The following is a 17,743-nucleotide window of genomic DNA, read 5'->3' as shown; positions in this document are numbered from 1 at the left end:
GGAAGACGGTTGTGTTAAATGGCTCATAACCTTCTTGTCCCGACATACCACAGCTGCCGCTCCGCCAGACCTGCGATGGATATAGTTTTAACTAGACTTCGGCCAAAACATTCCTTCAGAGCTCGGAAAACAAACAGAATGTGAATAGAAGGCTGAACTGAATATTAAAGAAACTTACTTCATACAGAATTTCTTTTCAGTATAAGCTGGTGTTTTGTTAAGGTCTGTTATGGAAAGAGTCCTCACCCCAGTCGCCCACTGCTTGACATTATTTAACCTTGATTTTAAAAAAACAGAAGCGACTAAATAGGGCATGCAAATAAGGGTTATGTTTTCGCAGAAAGACCTGAATGGTGTTTTCAGCTCTCCTTGCTGTGCATTGCTGCTTAGCTGTATGTATGGCAGAACAGTGGGGATTTTCAACCAGGCTATATTTAGTTTGCCCTTGGTGAATAGTGATAGGAGGACTGCAGAGGAAGAGGTGGTGAGGGCAGAGGACAAAGACATTCTTGAGCACATGTTCGTCCAGATTGATTTTTTGTTTTTATGGATTCTTTAAAAAAAAAAAAAAGCACAAAACGTCATCCTCTGTGCTGCAGCAATAACTATGGTGACATCAGAGCTTAACCTTCTTATGCCATTGATTATGTCACATGCTTGTGAGTGAAAGTGGGGAGCACATCCTGTTCCGCCAAACTCTTCAATTTGAAGAAGTAGGGCAGCAGAACTCCCAGTAGCTCTCTCGCTCTTTTTTCTCTTTCACAGTGCATATTAATAACCGTCGGACTGCGCATCACCTCATCCCACACATGCGAGCACCCCTACACACTCACTTGAGGTGATGCATGTCCTTCTCGCTGACGAGATCTGTCATTGTTGAGGGGTTAGACAGGATGGCTGACTCACTTCCCCTCTACCGGCGCTGTAGGGTTTCACACCGAGGAGACAGAAAAGGGGGAGAAGAGAGGAGGCAGCGTCGGTAACCTCCTCTGCAGTGGTGTGTGACGTTTCTGCTCTGTTTTTTGGAGATCTGCTCTCTCTTACTGAATGAAGTGTGTACAGTCAGCCGCCGAGGGAACAGAAAGGAGAAAGGCTCCTGTTGCTGGAAAGAGAGGGGAATAGAGGCGCTATCAGGATTGTGAGGGGGTCTCTGTCTCTTTAAGCTGTTACTGCAGAGTGTGTGGGTGCTGCAGTAGAGACAGAGAGAGAGGGAGAGAGAAAGAGGGGCGAGAGGATGAGAGAGCATTGATAACAGAGAGACGTCAGAGAGGGACAAGTAGTACAGAAGAGATCTAGGGCTCATGTCCGCGCGCTGAGGTGTGAGGGGGACCGGACAGGTGCAGAACACAAGAGAAAAGTGTGAGGCAAGTAGAGAGCATTAGGGATTGTGAGAGGAGTACAGGTGGAGGGGTGGCAGAGCGAGTGGAGAGGGGGCTGTTTATTCGGAGCGTGGCACCGGTGGCAGAGTGGCTGCGCTGGGATGGCAGAGGGGGGAACTGGGGGGGCTGGCGCTGGGGCAGTCCTCAGAGGGACAGGGGCAGCCAGGGGCAGGACAGGAGGACCAGCGAGGGTTACCCGCACAGGACGGTGCCTGCCGGCTGGTGCCACCATGCTCCATCCATGGCACAGATAGCACCTCCCGTCTCGGGGCAGGAGGACACCAAGGTGGAGGTCGAGGGGGGGGTCGGGTCAGCGGGAGTCGAAGGGATGGGCAGGTCGCTGCTCGGCCAGGTGTCGCTGCATCTGGATGAGGTCAGAGGTGATTCGGAGGGGGAGATGGGCAGCGCCTGCTTTGGACAGGTGTCACGCCGGCTGGGACGGCTGCTAAAGAGGCTGCCAAAGTCTCGCTCCTGGAGTGACAGCCTGCGGATTCTCCGGCGGTCCTCCTCTAACGGATCTCTGCTCACCACCTCAGGTATGGAGAAGAGAGTGGAGTGTGCACAAGTGGGGACAACTGGGAATTGAGAAGTTGTACACGGAATCCAATAGCAGTTTGGTGGTGATGGGGGTCAGTATTTTGGAAAAAAGGGAAACATGATGAGTAGACAGGTTGAGCCGGGTTGGCCTCAGAGACCGGCTGTGGGCCAAAATATTTGGGTATTGTATGCATCTGTCTGCCTATCTGTGAACTGCAATGCCCTCAAGCCCTGTTACTCTTTGTCTATACCCCCCTCCCTCTCTATATCGGCTGATCTATCCCCCTCGCTTTTGTCTAAGAGCACATAATGTCCATGTGTGTGTAAGATCGTGTGTGAGCGGTGAGGACACAGGCTGCAGAACGGTTGCAAGCGGCAGAACAGTCCAGTAAACAGGTCAGATGAAAGCAGTAGGATCTACAGTTTATGCTTGCTCTAGACACACACAGACACAGAAAACCTACACAATTTCAATCTGTCGAGAAAATCCTACGTAAATGGATTAACATATTGACTTTCATATTTGGAGCAGGAATTTGAGATAAGCGTGAGCCTGCTGGAGGCTGCAAGGTATCGATTTTCCCCATGTTTTCTCCAAATACAGGACTGGCTAATGCAGTTTTTTTAAGGGGGTGATGAATACATAATGTAACATTAGCACAAAGTGTGGCTGGGGTAAAGAGAAAAAAAAGTGTCAGGGAGAAAAATGGCTGGTTGCTGCGGAATTATTGATTCATTCACAGCAAGAGACTGACATCTGAATAAAAAAAACATGTTACTTCAGCTCTTTTGTGTGTGTGTGTGTGTGTGTGTGTGTGTGTGTGTGTGTGTGTGTGTGTGCACCCTCCTGTGTGAGCCTGATAAGACCCTAACCAAACATGACTCAGGGAGCTGCTCATCAAGAGCTCACCACTCCACCTGAGTGACGTCATGCTGCAGCCTCAAACGATTCAGAAACGGCAACAGCCCGAGCTTCCGCAGACACATAATAGATATTTTTAGATGGTGTTCCCTGTAAGGAAACCTGGTTAATCCTTAACTGGCCCGAACCAGATTCCTCACTTCCTCTTCTGATGCTTCTTCTATCTATTATTATTGTCTGTCTACGCCACAATCTTGAATGATGCTGTCTGGAAATCTCAAATTCTAGGGTTAGAGTTTCGACAGTTCCTGCCACTGTGACTGGACAATAATGACTATCACTGTAACCAAGGGATTTGTATTTGTATGTATGGGTAGGGACACACACACACACACTGACTTTCCACATAGAAGTCAGCTTACTCATCATGAAGAGTATCCACCCTATATAGACAGTTGTGTAATGTTTTCAGTGGCTGCCTGAAGTCTGTCAAAATAACCCTGATGATGTCATTATCTCAGCTTGGGCTTGGAGGCTGAAAAACTATCAACTGACTGTCAGTGTGACTGTCAGTGAAAACTAATTTGTGCTATCTTATTGAATATGTTTTCTGTGGTGATAGGAGACTTCTACACTAGGGACTAAAAGTCGGAATATCTTTAATCTCTATAAACACATATCTGCATATGGATTCAGAATCTATTAGTAGAAAAACTTGGTATCAGAAGGTTTCCATTTGTACATAGACCAGGCATGTTTGAGTGGGGTTGGTTGAATGCAGGCAAACAGTCTGTGTGGAGAGCAAAAGAGGTCCACTGGCACTGGCTGAAATTCAATCTCAAACCACAGAGGCTATCATCTGACAATGACTTAGCCTTTTTTATTAGATCTCTACTATAGATATTAACTGAAATGTCAACTGGACTTAAAACACCTGAAGTTTCAGTAAACAATGACCGGCGCACGATAGAACAATTCTTGGCGCGTAATCTGTAGTCCAGATATTGGCTGTTGCCCCCAGAGGCTAAATCATTGTCAGACCAACATCCAATGGGTTCTGAGTTTGGGATATATCAGCCTTTGCTTCTTTGAACCTCTTTAATGTTTCTGTTGGGAGTCCCCCAGCTTCATGGAGGTGCTAACAAAATGTGTTTTTAAGGTTTTTGTGTTACACATGTGAAAAATTTGACTTGATTGAGCTTGTGTTCTTGACCTTTGACATAGTCATATTTCAAAAATAAATTCTTAGCTTAACATCTACTGATTTGATTTTTCAGTCACATCATGTGGACTTCATTAGCTGTTGGAGTAAGCTCAGTTGTTGACATCTTGTGGACCGAGTAATGAGCGAAATATGAACTCACTGAGTTGAGTTGAGATGAAAGCCTGGGAAGCCTGAAAGCTTGGGAAGAGATCAACTTAATGGTGTTTGAGTTAATATGGTTTGTCAAATTAATTTAGTCATTTGCTATATCATAGTATGTGCACATCAATCTCAGGAGCATGCTATAAGTGAGACACCTTTACTTACTTATTTCTGGTCTTGGGAGAAAAGTTTTCAAAATGTTGCAAAGATGAAGTAAACCAGCTTGTTTTTATCCTATAATCTAGACCTAATTGATCCTTGTTTTCATGAGCCCAGTACTCTCAGCCATCAATAAAGCATTTCATTTGAATTATAACATAAAATCACAACACGAGGTCATTCATGAGGGGATCTTCCACCACATATTATCAAGAAGCAAAAAAAGATAGCCCTTTAGGCATTCGACTGCATCCTTTTGTAGCCCGAAAGCCTTTTAAAAAACAAAAACAAGCACTGAAGCCTGGTTCTTCTGCTGCTTGTTTGCTTAATTCAGGGAGCATCTGTAGCTTGACAGATGGATGAATTGAGGGAGGTGATGACAGAGATGCTGGGTTGATGGAGATATGAATGTCAGTATTAAATATTTAAGTACTGTTTGTGCACAAATACACACAGATGTCAAGGAGAACTGGGGCAGATTTGATTTAGGTTAAAGGAGAGATTTGTTTGCTCGTGTCTGGTGGGTCAGCATGTGGAGTGTGTCCATCCTGGACGCTCATTGAGTTTGAGTGGGAATGTGAGAGAACAGAAGCATGGTATTTTATTTATAATGTACAGTATTATGAGTGGAATGGTGTGTGTGTGTGAGCCACACAGTAAAAGAACATGGATAACCGCTCTAAATGAGCTATGATGGGATCAGACGGGCTAAAGCCCCCCAAAGCTGCTCTTAAATCCTTCTTACGACCTGCAGATCTCTCTTAAGGTTCATTAGAGACCGTGTTAATATCTTCGCCCCTATGTTTTAGCTAACTTGCCCCATTTATCCCATCCCTCCTCCCGCAGACATGGAGAAAAATACAATATGTCCCTCCCAGTGTTCTATCTGGTGCCGTACAGACATCCTCCATGACCTGAGAAACACTGCTAATCTGTCTTAACCCTCCCCTGTCTGTCCAACACCCACTGTCTCCCAGAAAAACAACAACCACCCACATCCCCTATCTTCCTAAATAGTACAGGAGATGATGCAGAAACAAAACAAATTGTGGGAGTGGAAAGCCAACAAAAGACAGAGATTTTAGGAGACGGAAGAGACAAATATGAGCGTGGAAATTTTTCATTCAGCAGCCTCCACCTTTTAGTCATTTAACACGCCACCATCGCAGCTCCTCCTTTCCGGCCTCGCAGTTATCGACCCAAGTGCAGCAGTGGAAGTTAACACAGCCACCACATATAGATTGTTACATACCGTACATCTATGCTCCCTCATCTCTTTCCACTGCACTCTTCCTCCATCGCCATCTATCTGCATCATCGTCTCGCTCCCTCTCTGCCTGGAGGAGGTGTCATTTTAAAAGCAGCCAGACTGGAATGATGGCATGAGAGACAAAGAGAGAGTCTGTGCACATATCTCCTGCCTCAGAGGAGGCCAGTCTACCATGGCGACACATAACACCACAGCCCTTCCTCTTGTTGAGACAGTACACACACAGGCTCTAGACTCTGTGGCTCTGTGCAGGAGGAGCAGATGCTGATGAGTGTTTGTGGATCAACTTCATTACAGTCATCACTGGGTGTCCTGCAGGTGTGCATGCATGTTTGTGTGTGTTCACTGTCATCAAAGTGTCTAAATTTGATAATGGCACTATTTAACAAGGAAATGCCTCACTGAGATAAAGTATCTTTTACTGGAGCATCCTCACAAAGAGAACAGCAGCTGCACGTAGAAGTTACAAAACATATCATTTAGATTTAAGATAAAATATGCGGAGATAAAATGGAAGGATGACAGTTTGAAGGGGTAGTTTTAGTTGGGATTTTTAAAAAGTGGGGTTGTATGAGGTGCTTATCCATAGTCAATGTATTTCCTGCAGTAAATGGTGATCAGCACACCCCCAGTTTGGAGAAGTAGGCACAAGTACTGGCACAGAAGCAAAGCAATTTACCGCTGTGGATTGGGGCAGCAGCAATTCTAATGTTAGCCTTCTAAACAATCAATATCACTTTAAGTGTTTGCTATATTTAGAATATTTTCACCACTGGTCTATGCTTTGTCAATACCACTAGACTCCATTGACTAAAACAGTAATTTTATCTTACAGTAACACAGGAGTTGCTGGTCTACCGATGCCTTGATGGTCAGGTTTGTTTGTGTTATTGTGTGACTTTGGTGTTTTAAAAGGTTAGTTAAGATTCACCAATGTAACACAATAACACAAACAAACTAACCGATGGAAGCAGCAGTAAACCATCAACTCCTGTGTTCTGCGAGGTAAAATGACAGTCAATGGAGTCTGGTGGCTTTGACGAGAGCATAGATTAGTTTCAGTTCCCTTCTTCTTAAATATGGCTGTCTGACAACAAGCTAGAGCAGTGAAAATAATCTAAATATAGCGTACATATAAACTGATATTGTTTTTTTAAATTCTATTTCTTTTATTTATATGGCTAAAACACATTTTGCTGCTGCCCCTGTTCTGTGAAGTACATTGCTTCACTTCTGCGTCGGTCCTCCAGCCTGCTTCGTCATACTGGAAGAGTGGCTTCAGAAACTGGCTTTGGATCAGCACCTCATACAGCCCCACTTCAATAAATCTCAAATATTCCTTTAGCCAGATAATAATAATATAATGAAAATTATAGTTGCAATTATCCAGACAAGGTATCTTAGACCAGAGGCAAATAAATGAACACTGGCAGCCTGATTAGCTTGACTTTAAATCATAAATGCTTTAAAAGAGTCCCTTGAGACAGGTTCAGGTTGAATATGGGACTAAAGTACTTTATAGTCAAAAGGAGAAGAGTACATAAAGGTATGTTAAATATTAACATCAAATGTAGAAATTAAAAGGGAGTTTCCAGAGTGAAAAAATAAGGAAGTAGGATGTGTTTCTCCAGTGACGTGCTCTTCTAACAAAACCTGTTGTGGCATTTCTGTCTGACCACAGTTTCTCCTAAAAATCCAGCCCAGGGGAATCATCCTTCCCCATTTGTCTGTGTAAAAATGTACTTTCCACAGAAGAGCAGAAGGGAACCCCCTGCAAGTCCAAGCATGGAGTCCAGTGGGGAGTTTTCATCTCAGACATTCATGAAAGAAAAATGTCACACAAGAAAAATGCATTTTTTTTGCTGACGCCCCCCTCTGTTGCTTTCTCTTTCATTCTCCTCCCTCCTGATTCTCTGTGATTATGTCTGTGTCAGCATGCCTGCATAACCTTCAGAGCCCTTCTGGGTCACATGAATGCTGCTGCAGTGTCTCAACCAGCTCATGAGCACTCGCATATATGCATGGTAGAGCATCTCAAGGAGGCACACCCACGCACCTTATGTGCATACATACAAGAAAACGTCTCAATCTCTTGAGTTTCACAATCAGTCCACAACCTTGTACCTTTGCTTGTAACACCTATTCTAAATGCTAATGCTATAACTTAATTAACTTTATCATAACCCTGGTTTGTTTGTTTTTTTCTTACGGTGTGAAACAAGGTGTGAAACATGTTTTCACAAGGATGTCAGCAAGAATACACACCACCCTTGCGATCCCAAAGTCGTCACCACACGTTTCTGTTTATTTTTGTGTACATCTGTAATTTTAGAGTACGGCAGCACTTGATCCAAAGTGCTGACTTCCTTGTGTGTGAGTGAGAGACGGAGACAGTGTGTCTTATCAGTGTGGGAATAATCTGGAACCTAGGTGAACTGTGACTTGCTGACAGCGGTGTATCTCACTGTAGGTGTGGAACTGGGATAGACTCGAAGCTTTCCTCCCATTTTCAATGCAATCCGCCCAGCAATTCCTGGCAGGGCCTTTTCTAAGAATCCACCACCCAACACAAACAGTGATTGCAGTCTTGAGAACACGGAGGAGGTTTAAAGGTACCCTGTGGAGTTTTTGGCCGTGCTATGGTTAGCCAAGCAGCAACCTCCGAGTCTGAGCAGTGCCTTAAGCTGCATTCTACCGAAAAATTCCAGCAGGGGGCACTGACGAAGGTTGCAGAAGCATTTGGGTCCATTCATTTCAATACAAAATGAGAAAACTTTTCACTTGATTTATTACCTCAGAATTTTTTTTTTAGGACAACACTATGGTCTCAAACGCTAGTAAAAGATCTTCTTCAAGACAATTTTATGTTAATAGTGTAAATCATGGCCCCATTTAGAAGAAAATAGAAGATAAAGAATCGTATGATTTGGGGCGAGGCTACCTTTACATGACAGGTCACTAACAAGGCGAGCCGTCACCAGGAGAGAAGAAAAGCAATGCGTATCCACGGCATTGTGTCAGTAAAGTTCAAAAAAATTAAATAGGGACATTTACGGTTTGGTCTCATAACTTTGACCCTTTCACACTGTGTTATCACTTAATGACAGTTTATTTGAACATTTTGTTTATTAAAAGTGTCTTGTCTCAGCGTTTGGTTGTACTAATAGACACTCAAAGGAGTCTCTGTTCATTTTTCTGAGGTAAGTAAAGTACATTTTGTTTTTCTTTTTTGCCAAAACTAACATCCCAATTAATGCTCCAGATAATGCTAACATGAATTAGCAGTGGCTTTGCTCAGTCAGGTTGAGGTGTAGAGATCCCTCCTGCTCCTCCACAGTCCATATATGGTCTGCTCCCCGTATCGGAAAAAAGATGGCGACGAGTGTCACGCCGAACTCGATGCCTCAAACGGGCAGTCCACAAACCAATGGGTGACGTCACGTCAGTAACAATGAATGTAAACATTTTCCCTGCAAATGTCAAAAAGTTTCACATTTTGAGAAATATGCTAATTCACTTGCTTTCTGTCTCTGTACAGAAAATGTAAAGCTTCTGTTAGCAGCCGGCTAGCTTAGCTTAGCACTCAGACTGAATACAGCTAACCTTGTTCCATCCAAAGGCAACAAAATCATCCAACCAGTGCCTCTAAATGCCAATTTGTTAGTTTTTTATGAGCATTATGTTTGGATTTTGTTACCTATGGATTAAGCTAGGCTGGCTCTTTTCCACTGTTTCCAGTCTTTACGCTGAGCTAAGTTAGCCGGTTGCTGGTGTCAGCTTCATATTCACTGTACAGACATGAGAGTGGTATTAATCTCTGTATAAGTCTCCATAACAAAGCAAAGAAGCTTATCTCCCAAATAATATCATATTTCTTTCCAATGTGGTTGAATAAAGAGGTAGAGGTGTAATCCAGTAAATAAAGGAAGGCCGAACAGGAAAGGAGTTTCTCTCTTCCCTTCCTGTGTGCTTCCTTTCTGTCTCTCTTTCTGCAGTGACCTCTAAACTGTCGTGAGCAGATCATCCCTTATCTTAACTCTACTCTTTCCTCAACACATCCCTCCTGTCATCGAAGCATTGCAGCCCTTCCCTCCCTGCCCTCTCTCTGCCAACCTGTCTCTGTCTCACACACACACACTTAATACTCTGACCTCTTAGCTGTCACAAGTAAAGTATCCTCTATCTGAACTTTCCGTTTTTGCTCAACATACACCTCATGTCATGAAGCCCTATCCTGTCTCCATTTACTCTCTCCTCCTTGCTTCAATAATCAGGCCTATTATTTTCCAATCCAGTGCAAAATAGATATCCAGATATCTTTAAAAAGTCATTAGGGGTTCATTTGAGGTTTATAGCTTATTAATAATAAAATAAAAAAACACACCATATATACCCTTCTACTGGTGACCTGATGTAAGCAGAGCTAGTCTCTTTCTACAATGGTCATCTAGAAGCTTGTTGCCATGGTTACGCTGGTGATGCTGAGTGTGGTGTCCCTCTCTTAGCAGGATACAGACACAGCCACTAATATCAGTAGACAGAAAAACAACCCAGGCTGAGCTCGGCTCGTTCTTTCAGCAGCCACTGCAGCAATAAAGAGGCACAACAGAAAACAGGGTGTTGTTTTGAAGCAGATATTTAAGTTTCAGAGGTTAACGGAACATTGTAGTACTTATTTTCTGTTTTTATTAAAACTGGCTCACGGCATGTAGCCTACTGCACCATGTTTTATTTAAGCTTCCCTTTTCTTGAGGACCACATAAAGGATCTGAGTCACAGTTTCCCCCCTAAACTGCAGTCCTCTCTCTGCTGGTGCGGTTTTTAAATTTCTCTTTTCTTTAGCATGGATTATCTCACCAACAGAGGAGAAGTTAGATGTGAAGCTATGCGTCTCAGTGGAAAAGCCTCTGGCCACAGTAAAGTCTGTGAGAAATAAACAAGCTGAGGCTGTCATATGTGGGACCAACTAAAGATTAAAGAACAGTGGACTATTTTGGGTAGTTTTGGGGGAAGTACCTAAATCTATTCCTTTCTCTCTGAGCAGTAACATGAGAGCTGACCACACAAGGGCTGCTATACTGTTACAGTTTGATGGCTTTGAATGTAAAAGCAGTCCGTCCATCCATTGTTGCGCTACATTATGTCTATATTACATTATGCATTTGTTTCCCCTACAGTTTTCTATGGACCTTGGACAGTATATATTGTGTAATGTGTTTTCATCAGGAGTCAGATCCACTTAGCAAAGTATTTCCTGTCATCGGATGGGTACATTTGAAATACTAAATGGATCTTTAGGGTGTATTTAGCGGGTTAAGTTGTAATATTTCAATATCAATTTTTAATTTTTACCTTTTTTGCTATAAAGAAAAAAAAACACTCCATAACAATGCCACAACTCTCTTATGTGTTGCAAGAAATAAATATGAAAGATAAAATGTGGTTGAAATATTTGGTCATATTGATGGTTTAAAGGTGAGATATGTCAAGAATATCTAGTTGTGTAACAAAAATAACACACTTGAAAAAGACAAATACATAACATAAACATAAATACATAAACATAATATACTTGAAATAGTATGGTAAATAAATGATTACATAACTCTGCCGAGACACATGTAGATTTCAGTTTGATGTGTATTATATAATATGAAATAAGAAATATTTTTCCGTTCAAAATGGTATTTGTTGGTTGTCATGCAACCAGAGCAGCTCATGGAAGTCTCAACATGCTTTGCTGTTAAAGCGCCAAAGTGAGACATTTCCGTATAGTATTTACCAAATATGTTAAAGGGTCTTCTGTCTTGTAGCATTCATACATTTATTATCCTTAACCGCTTATCCAAACTCGGGTCGTGGGGGACTGGAGCCGATCCCAGCTAGATACGGTTATTGTTGGTCTAATTACAACATTAAGTCTTGTGTGTGTAGGTCTCTAGAATTACAATTCAATCAACGGACATACATTTATTGTCTGCAGTGGTACAATGTAACTAAGTACATTTACATGTACATTTGACAGCTTTAGCTAATTTTCAGGTCAATATTTAACATGAAAAACATGATCAATTTAAAGTGATTAGACATTTTATTTAAATTAAACCTCACAACAGTATATAAAGTAGTTAGAATGGGCCTTCCTTGAAAAAAAAAATAAAAATGCTGCTTACATAAATGCATATACAATAATAATCCAATAATGTATTTAGAATATAGAAAACAATCTGAGTGGGGTACATTTTAATGTCGATACTTTTGTACTTTTACTTCAGTTAGTTTTGAATGCAGGACTTTTACTTGTAGTGGAGTAATGTCACAGTGTGGTATTAGTACTTTTACTTAAGTTAGGGATCGGAATACTTCTTCCACCACTGGTTGTCAGGTGTGTTTTGATAATGAATACGCTGCAGTCTGGTAGCTTGTTTGTAGGTGTGTGTCTGGATTTAACCACTAGATGGAGCAAATTCTCTGTACAAGGAGCGTTTGTATGACAGGACCTGTTTGATTAAACCTTCAATTCAAACTCACACACTTACAGATGACTAATTAGCATCACACTTGCTCATCCTCTTTGTGGACATGAAGCTGATCATGTAAGGTCAGGGGTCTCAAACTCAAATTACCTGGGGGCCGCTGGAGGCAGTATCAAAATGACCAAAAAAAGACACAAAATTACAAAAAAGACACAAAATGACTGAAAAAACACAAAATGACTTTAAAAAAAAGACATAAAATGACCCACAAAGACACAAAATGACCACAAAAAGACACAAAATTACAGAAAGACACAAAATGACTGAATAAACACAAAATTACTCAAAAAGACACAAAATGACAAAAAAGGCACAAAATGACCAAAAAAAAAGACAAAAAATGACCAAAAAAGACACAAAATTACAGAAAAAGACACAGAATTACTGAAAAAAACTCTAAATTACTTAAAAAAAGACACAAATTGACCAAAAAAGACACAAAATTATTTTTAAAAAGACACAAAATTATTTAAAAAAAGACACAAAATTATTTAAAAAAAGACACAATTATTAAAAAAAAGACACTAAATTATTTTAAAGAAGACACAAAATTACCAAAAAGACACAGAATGGGACCTTCCAAACACAACACGGTAAAGTGCCATTCATATAAAACTCACATTAAACTTTCATATCAAGGTGGGGGCCACAAAATATCATCACGAGGGCCGCAATTGGCCCGCGGGCCGCAAGTTTGAGACACATGTGTTAGGTCAATGTTCGATGGTGTTTTAATCACTGCTTCTCAATGATTGGTTCTGTCCTACTGTGTGTGCTCTTGTGTCTGATTGGTGTGTGTTTGTGTCCGTCAGACTGTAGCTACACCTGTCACCTGGAGTGTGAGAGCCAGGTCCGGCTGGACTGCAACAAGAAGGACAGAGAGCACGATGAAACTTCATCTCCCAGAAGACGCAGCTCCTCCGCAACCCCTCAGGTCAAGGTGAGAATGTCAAATAGAAAAGAAATGCCTGATTTTTTTTTAACCATGTGAAAAACTATTTGTGGCACTATTTTAGGGGCACTACAGAAGAGCACACATTCATCTAAAATGTAGTATGTTGTTATGTGTGTGTATGGTGCAGAAGTGTACATGAGTCATCATTGGTTAAAGGCAGAGTTCATTCTGCAGCATCTCTCCAGGCCTACACTCTTACATAACAGTCCTCCTCTTTCACAACATACTTTCCTCCTCCTCCTCCTCCTCCTCCTCCTCCTTCTGCTCCTCTGCTGTCTACTTGTGAATTTATATATGCGCTCATTTGCTTTTTTTGGTCACAGAATGTTCACAGGACAGAATATTTTCCATCACATCTGACTTGCCTCCCTCTCTATTTCACCTGCTCTGTTGCTCTTATGGCCTCCCTCCTCATCCTCCTCTTGTAGTCTCTCTGTCATCTCTCATCTGTAGTATGGGTTTGATTTATTCAGTCAGTGGTGAACCCTGATGTCCTCAGTTTCTTTAATAAGAATGACAACTTTTTATGTTCTCTGCAGGACATAGAGGCAGCCCCGGGAACAATCACTGATAAATAAATTACAAAATCCTCAGCCAAATTGTGATTTTTGAGAGGCATTACTAGTGGCAACCACTCATCATTAGGCCTGGGTGTATAAAGCTACACCCCTAAATGTTTTCTATAAAACCCAGGACTTTTCAGACCCTTTTTGCAACCTGCTGTCAGTCAGGCACTCCTCCTCGGAATAGTGTTGCTAGGTAATTTTGTCATGAGGTTGTGTTCAATTTTCCACCCTCTGTTGAAATTTGAATAATAAATACCAAGCACAAGGTGGTAGATCTGGTGTATGAACTCAGGGGGCGTCTCCATGAACACCTTCTATTTTGGTTCATGTATGTTCAGCAGCACATACCAGATTTATGGCAATGAATATAGATCAGCAGATGTGGTAATTATGAAATACTCTCTCAGCTAGTCACATCACTGGTCTTATAGCTCTGAAACAGCTGTGTTGATCACGATGAAAGGTGATATTAAAAGCCCAACCCCCCAGAACACACATCACCACAAATCTGCACCCAAAGACATATGGAGTCTGGTTTTCTACCAGGTTGTTGCTATAATAACAACAGAAATAAAAACAAACATTGATTTTGAATTGGTTTGTATTGGACCAGCTCTATTATAGCAACTCTAATTCTAATGTATCTACCCTCTTACATGTGTTTTGTACTGCAATGTGCTTCAAGGATAAAATAGAGATGTCACTTTTGCTTAAACGAAGGGTGGAAACGGGGCCATGAGCCCCATTAACTGGGTGAATCTCCTTCATAAAAAAGCAGAATATCGAGTTAAAACTGTGCAGTCTGATTTGTGTAAAGGTCTGAACAGCCTGTTACAGATGTTATGTATGCTAGTGTAATATATTCAGTCATACACTATTTCAAAACTATCATTTTATCTTACTTTCATACAGTACAAGCCACAGGACACAGTAATTATGTAAAATTCATCCTCAAAATAGTGCTTGTGTGTAGATGAACCTGACAGAGTGGGAGCCTGCATGCTGCTCTTGGCATCCCAGCTTCAGTCACCCACGCAGTGTGGTCCTCACACACATACACACACACACACTCACACACATAGCATGCACGAGAGAAAGCTGGATAACCCCACAGGCCTGCTGCAGAGCGTTGGCAGCTCCTCTGTGCCCTGGGGGCAGATAATGCAAAATTAGACCTCTGGTAGTTTGCCAGGTAGTACGCTGTTTCTAGAGAGCTCAAACAAATACACACAGTCATTCTACCCTGAAACACATTGATGGGAATGGCGAGAATTGGAGAGAGAGCGAGCGAGGAGGAGGATGAATTGAGCACATTTACGAAATGTTTTTTTACCAACAGCAAATGCTCAAACTACAGCTCAGGCTGTTTAAATCACCCCTTTAAATATTCCACATCTACTGTAACAAAATGATGGCATGTCATTTTTGTAAAGTCATTTTTAGCTTAACCACTCTTTCTCAGTGTAATGACTGTGTAGTTAAAGATAATGAGCTTAAAGTCAGAATTAAGTGAGCGTTGTTGATGATGTCTGTCTCGGAGGTATGTGAACTCTGTGACTAAGGCCTGTCTCCCTCCACACTCTTGTTTGGTTCATAGAGGACACAAATACTGCAGACAAGAGGAGATATGACAGTTCATTTCCTGCAGTTCTCCCCTTTTTCTCTGTTTTATAGCTGCAGCTGTGTGTGTGTGTGTGTGTGTGTGTGTGTGTGTGTGTGTGTGTGTGTGTGTGTGTGTGTGTGTGTGTGGTTGTGTTCCAGTTCCCTCGATCTTTACAGGCCTCTATTGTGTGTGCCTCAGCAGAAATTGATCCCCTTTTACCCCTATAAGCACATATACACACATGCAGCACACTAACCAAGCTGCATCGACTTAAAGCCAGCAGCAGCAGGAGCGTCCCTCAGAATGCATGCATGTGTGTGTGTGTGTGTGTGTGTGTGTGTGTGTAGCATCCCACCCCCTGCACGCTGCCGTCTCCCTTAGTGATTACACTGATGGAAGAGAGGAGCAGAGCCGCAGGTAATCAGTCTTCGGCTGACTCAAACCTGACAGAAAGACACCCGATGAAAGGGCGACACACTGTCCCTGCGTGCAGAAACCCTCCACTGCCATAGAAGTTTACCTATAATCATGTCTGGGTAGATATTAAAAATCATACCTCACACACAGAAACAGTTGGCGTGGACAGATGCACATTCGCTGCATCAATCTCAGCAGTGACAGGGGCATTAGCTGCTTTGTGACAAGAGGGTCACTGCCAGAGTCAGAGGGCAGATTGCAGGGTCAGTGTAGGTTAGAGGTCACTGTAATCTCTAACTGAAGCGCAATCATTCATTATTTTCTTAATCTCACCTTAAGCACTGCCCCTCCACCAACAAGGTGCAGCTGTGGACGTAATTTCTTTTTATTTCTGGGCTGTAGCTGTCCCCTGATGGGTTCAGATGTCCAAACAATAGCCCTAATTACGGCATGGTCCAACGTAAAAGCTACGTTTACATTGGTTGTCATAGCTTCTCTGCATCCTGCAGCAGAAACTCGCGAGAAAAAGCAGCCATCTTCCCCAGCCTCTCTGTCACTGCTGCTCTTCCGTATGTAAAATAGGAGGCTTCATATCTCTCACTCATCAGCGCTTCTCTTTCTACTTACCAATGCCTCTCTCTCTCTGTGTAAGAGGAAGTGGCCATGCTCTGCAGGGTGCAGTCGCTTGCAGGAAGAGAGAGAGAGAGAGAGAGAGAGTGGAGGGAGAAGGGGGAGGGTGCTTGCAGGCTGATAACCACAGATGGTTGAGCAAGGCTGCAAGAGAGTGAGGGAGGAAAACGGGTGCAAAGACAGAAAGAGAGAGAGTAAGGACAGGAGAGGAAGGGGGAGAGGAAGATAGAGAGAGTGAGAGGTTGAGTGGGAGGCATCAGTCTCTCTGGTAGTATTGCCAGAGCAACGGCGCGAAGAGGAGAGAGGAGGTAGTACGGGGGTCTGTGGACGTTTGTTGCTGCAGCCAAGAGATCTTCTGACGCTGTTTACTCTGGAGTCCGGGGACGGATGGATGCTCACACACATAAACGCTGGACTTGAATTGAACCGTTCTTTGTTATCGTCGCCGCAGGTCCTCACAGAGACACAGACACAGACACAGGATGTGGTTTTGCATGCGAGTCTTTATGAGCGTTTGTCTGTGCGTATAACAGGCTCTCAGGTGAGCAGGGTTAACTTGAAACCAAACTGTAAACTGACTCCATGACACCAGCCTGTGCCTATGTGTGTGTGTGAGATGGTTACATACTGTGTATGAGTGTGTACATGTGTGCAGCTGCACATGAGCAGGTGCATATACTGTATGGTGTATTTGTGACACCGGCATCAAAGCACACACACACACACGCGCGTCAGGAGGAAGTGACACGTCTGCGCTTGCTCTCGGATTTCCTGGTCCCCTCTCCGGTGGCACGCAAAGCGCCGAATCTGAGCCGAGTTCACCTGTCTCGCCCTCACAGGTGGGACTTCAACTTCTTCTGGATGCATCAGCAGAGGAGCGCTGACTTTTTTGGGATGAGTAAAGGACAGTTAGAAGCGTGTGGACTCTGATTGTGACTCTGAGCGTCACATCGAGATAAACCAGCACTTCCTCAAGCTGTCAACGTGCTTCTTCTGGTGCTGTGCCGGTGCCGGGGCCGGGCCCATCTCTGGACCTCCCCATGACTGTCAATGCCGTGGTGACCCCCTCCATGACCAGCAGTAACAGCATGAGCAGCGGGTACTGCAGCCTGGATGACGAGAGCGAGGACTTTAGCTTCTTCACAGCCAAGACCTCGTTCTTCCGCAAGCCCAAGCATGCACCTAAGGTACAGAATCACGGTAACGTTTGCTCTGATAGATGAAACTCTAAAAGTAAGGCAAACTCAGAAGGGTCAGATGGTGGGTGTTTCAGTTTGGCTGGGAACCAAACTACCATTTATACCGAAAACATGCAACCAGAAAGCAGAAGTTTGTAGAGGAAGTGGTGGTGTTTGTGCATTCTGACGCAGGCCTCTAGGTGTGTGAGAGTGCAGGAAGGGGTTACTGTTGTACATCTGTTGTGTCACATTGATCTCTCGGCCTTGTTCAACAACCTTGATGCC

The 17,743-nt window shown here is 43.0% G+C and overlaps 1 protein-coding gene across 1 annotated transcript in view; it reads left to right on the top strand.

Moving 5' to 3' along the window:
* rassf5 (Ras association domain family member 5) overlaps positions 1-17,743 on the top strand; it is a 32,174-nt gene that overhangs the window by 5,240 nt on the left and 9,191 nt on the right. Inside the window, exon 2 of the mRNA XM_059329495.1 lies at positions 12,922-13,049. Coding sequence (XP_059185478.1) covers positions 12,922-13,049 — 128 coding nt within the window. The remainder of the gene's footprint in view (positions 1-12,921; positions 13,050-17,743) is intronic.

Source organism: Centropristis striata, chromosome 3 (assembly GCF_030273125.1).
Source record: "Centropristis striata isolate RG_2023a ecotype Rhode Island chromosome 3, C.striata_1.0, whole genome shotgun sequence".
Classification (NCBI taxonomy): Eukaryota; Metazoa; Chordata; class Actinopteri; order Perciformes; family Serranidae; genus Centropristis; species Centropristis striata.
This window is presented reverse-complemented; position numbering and strand designations above follow the sequence as displayed.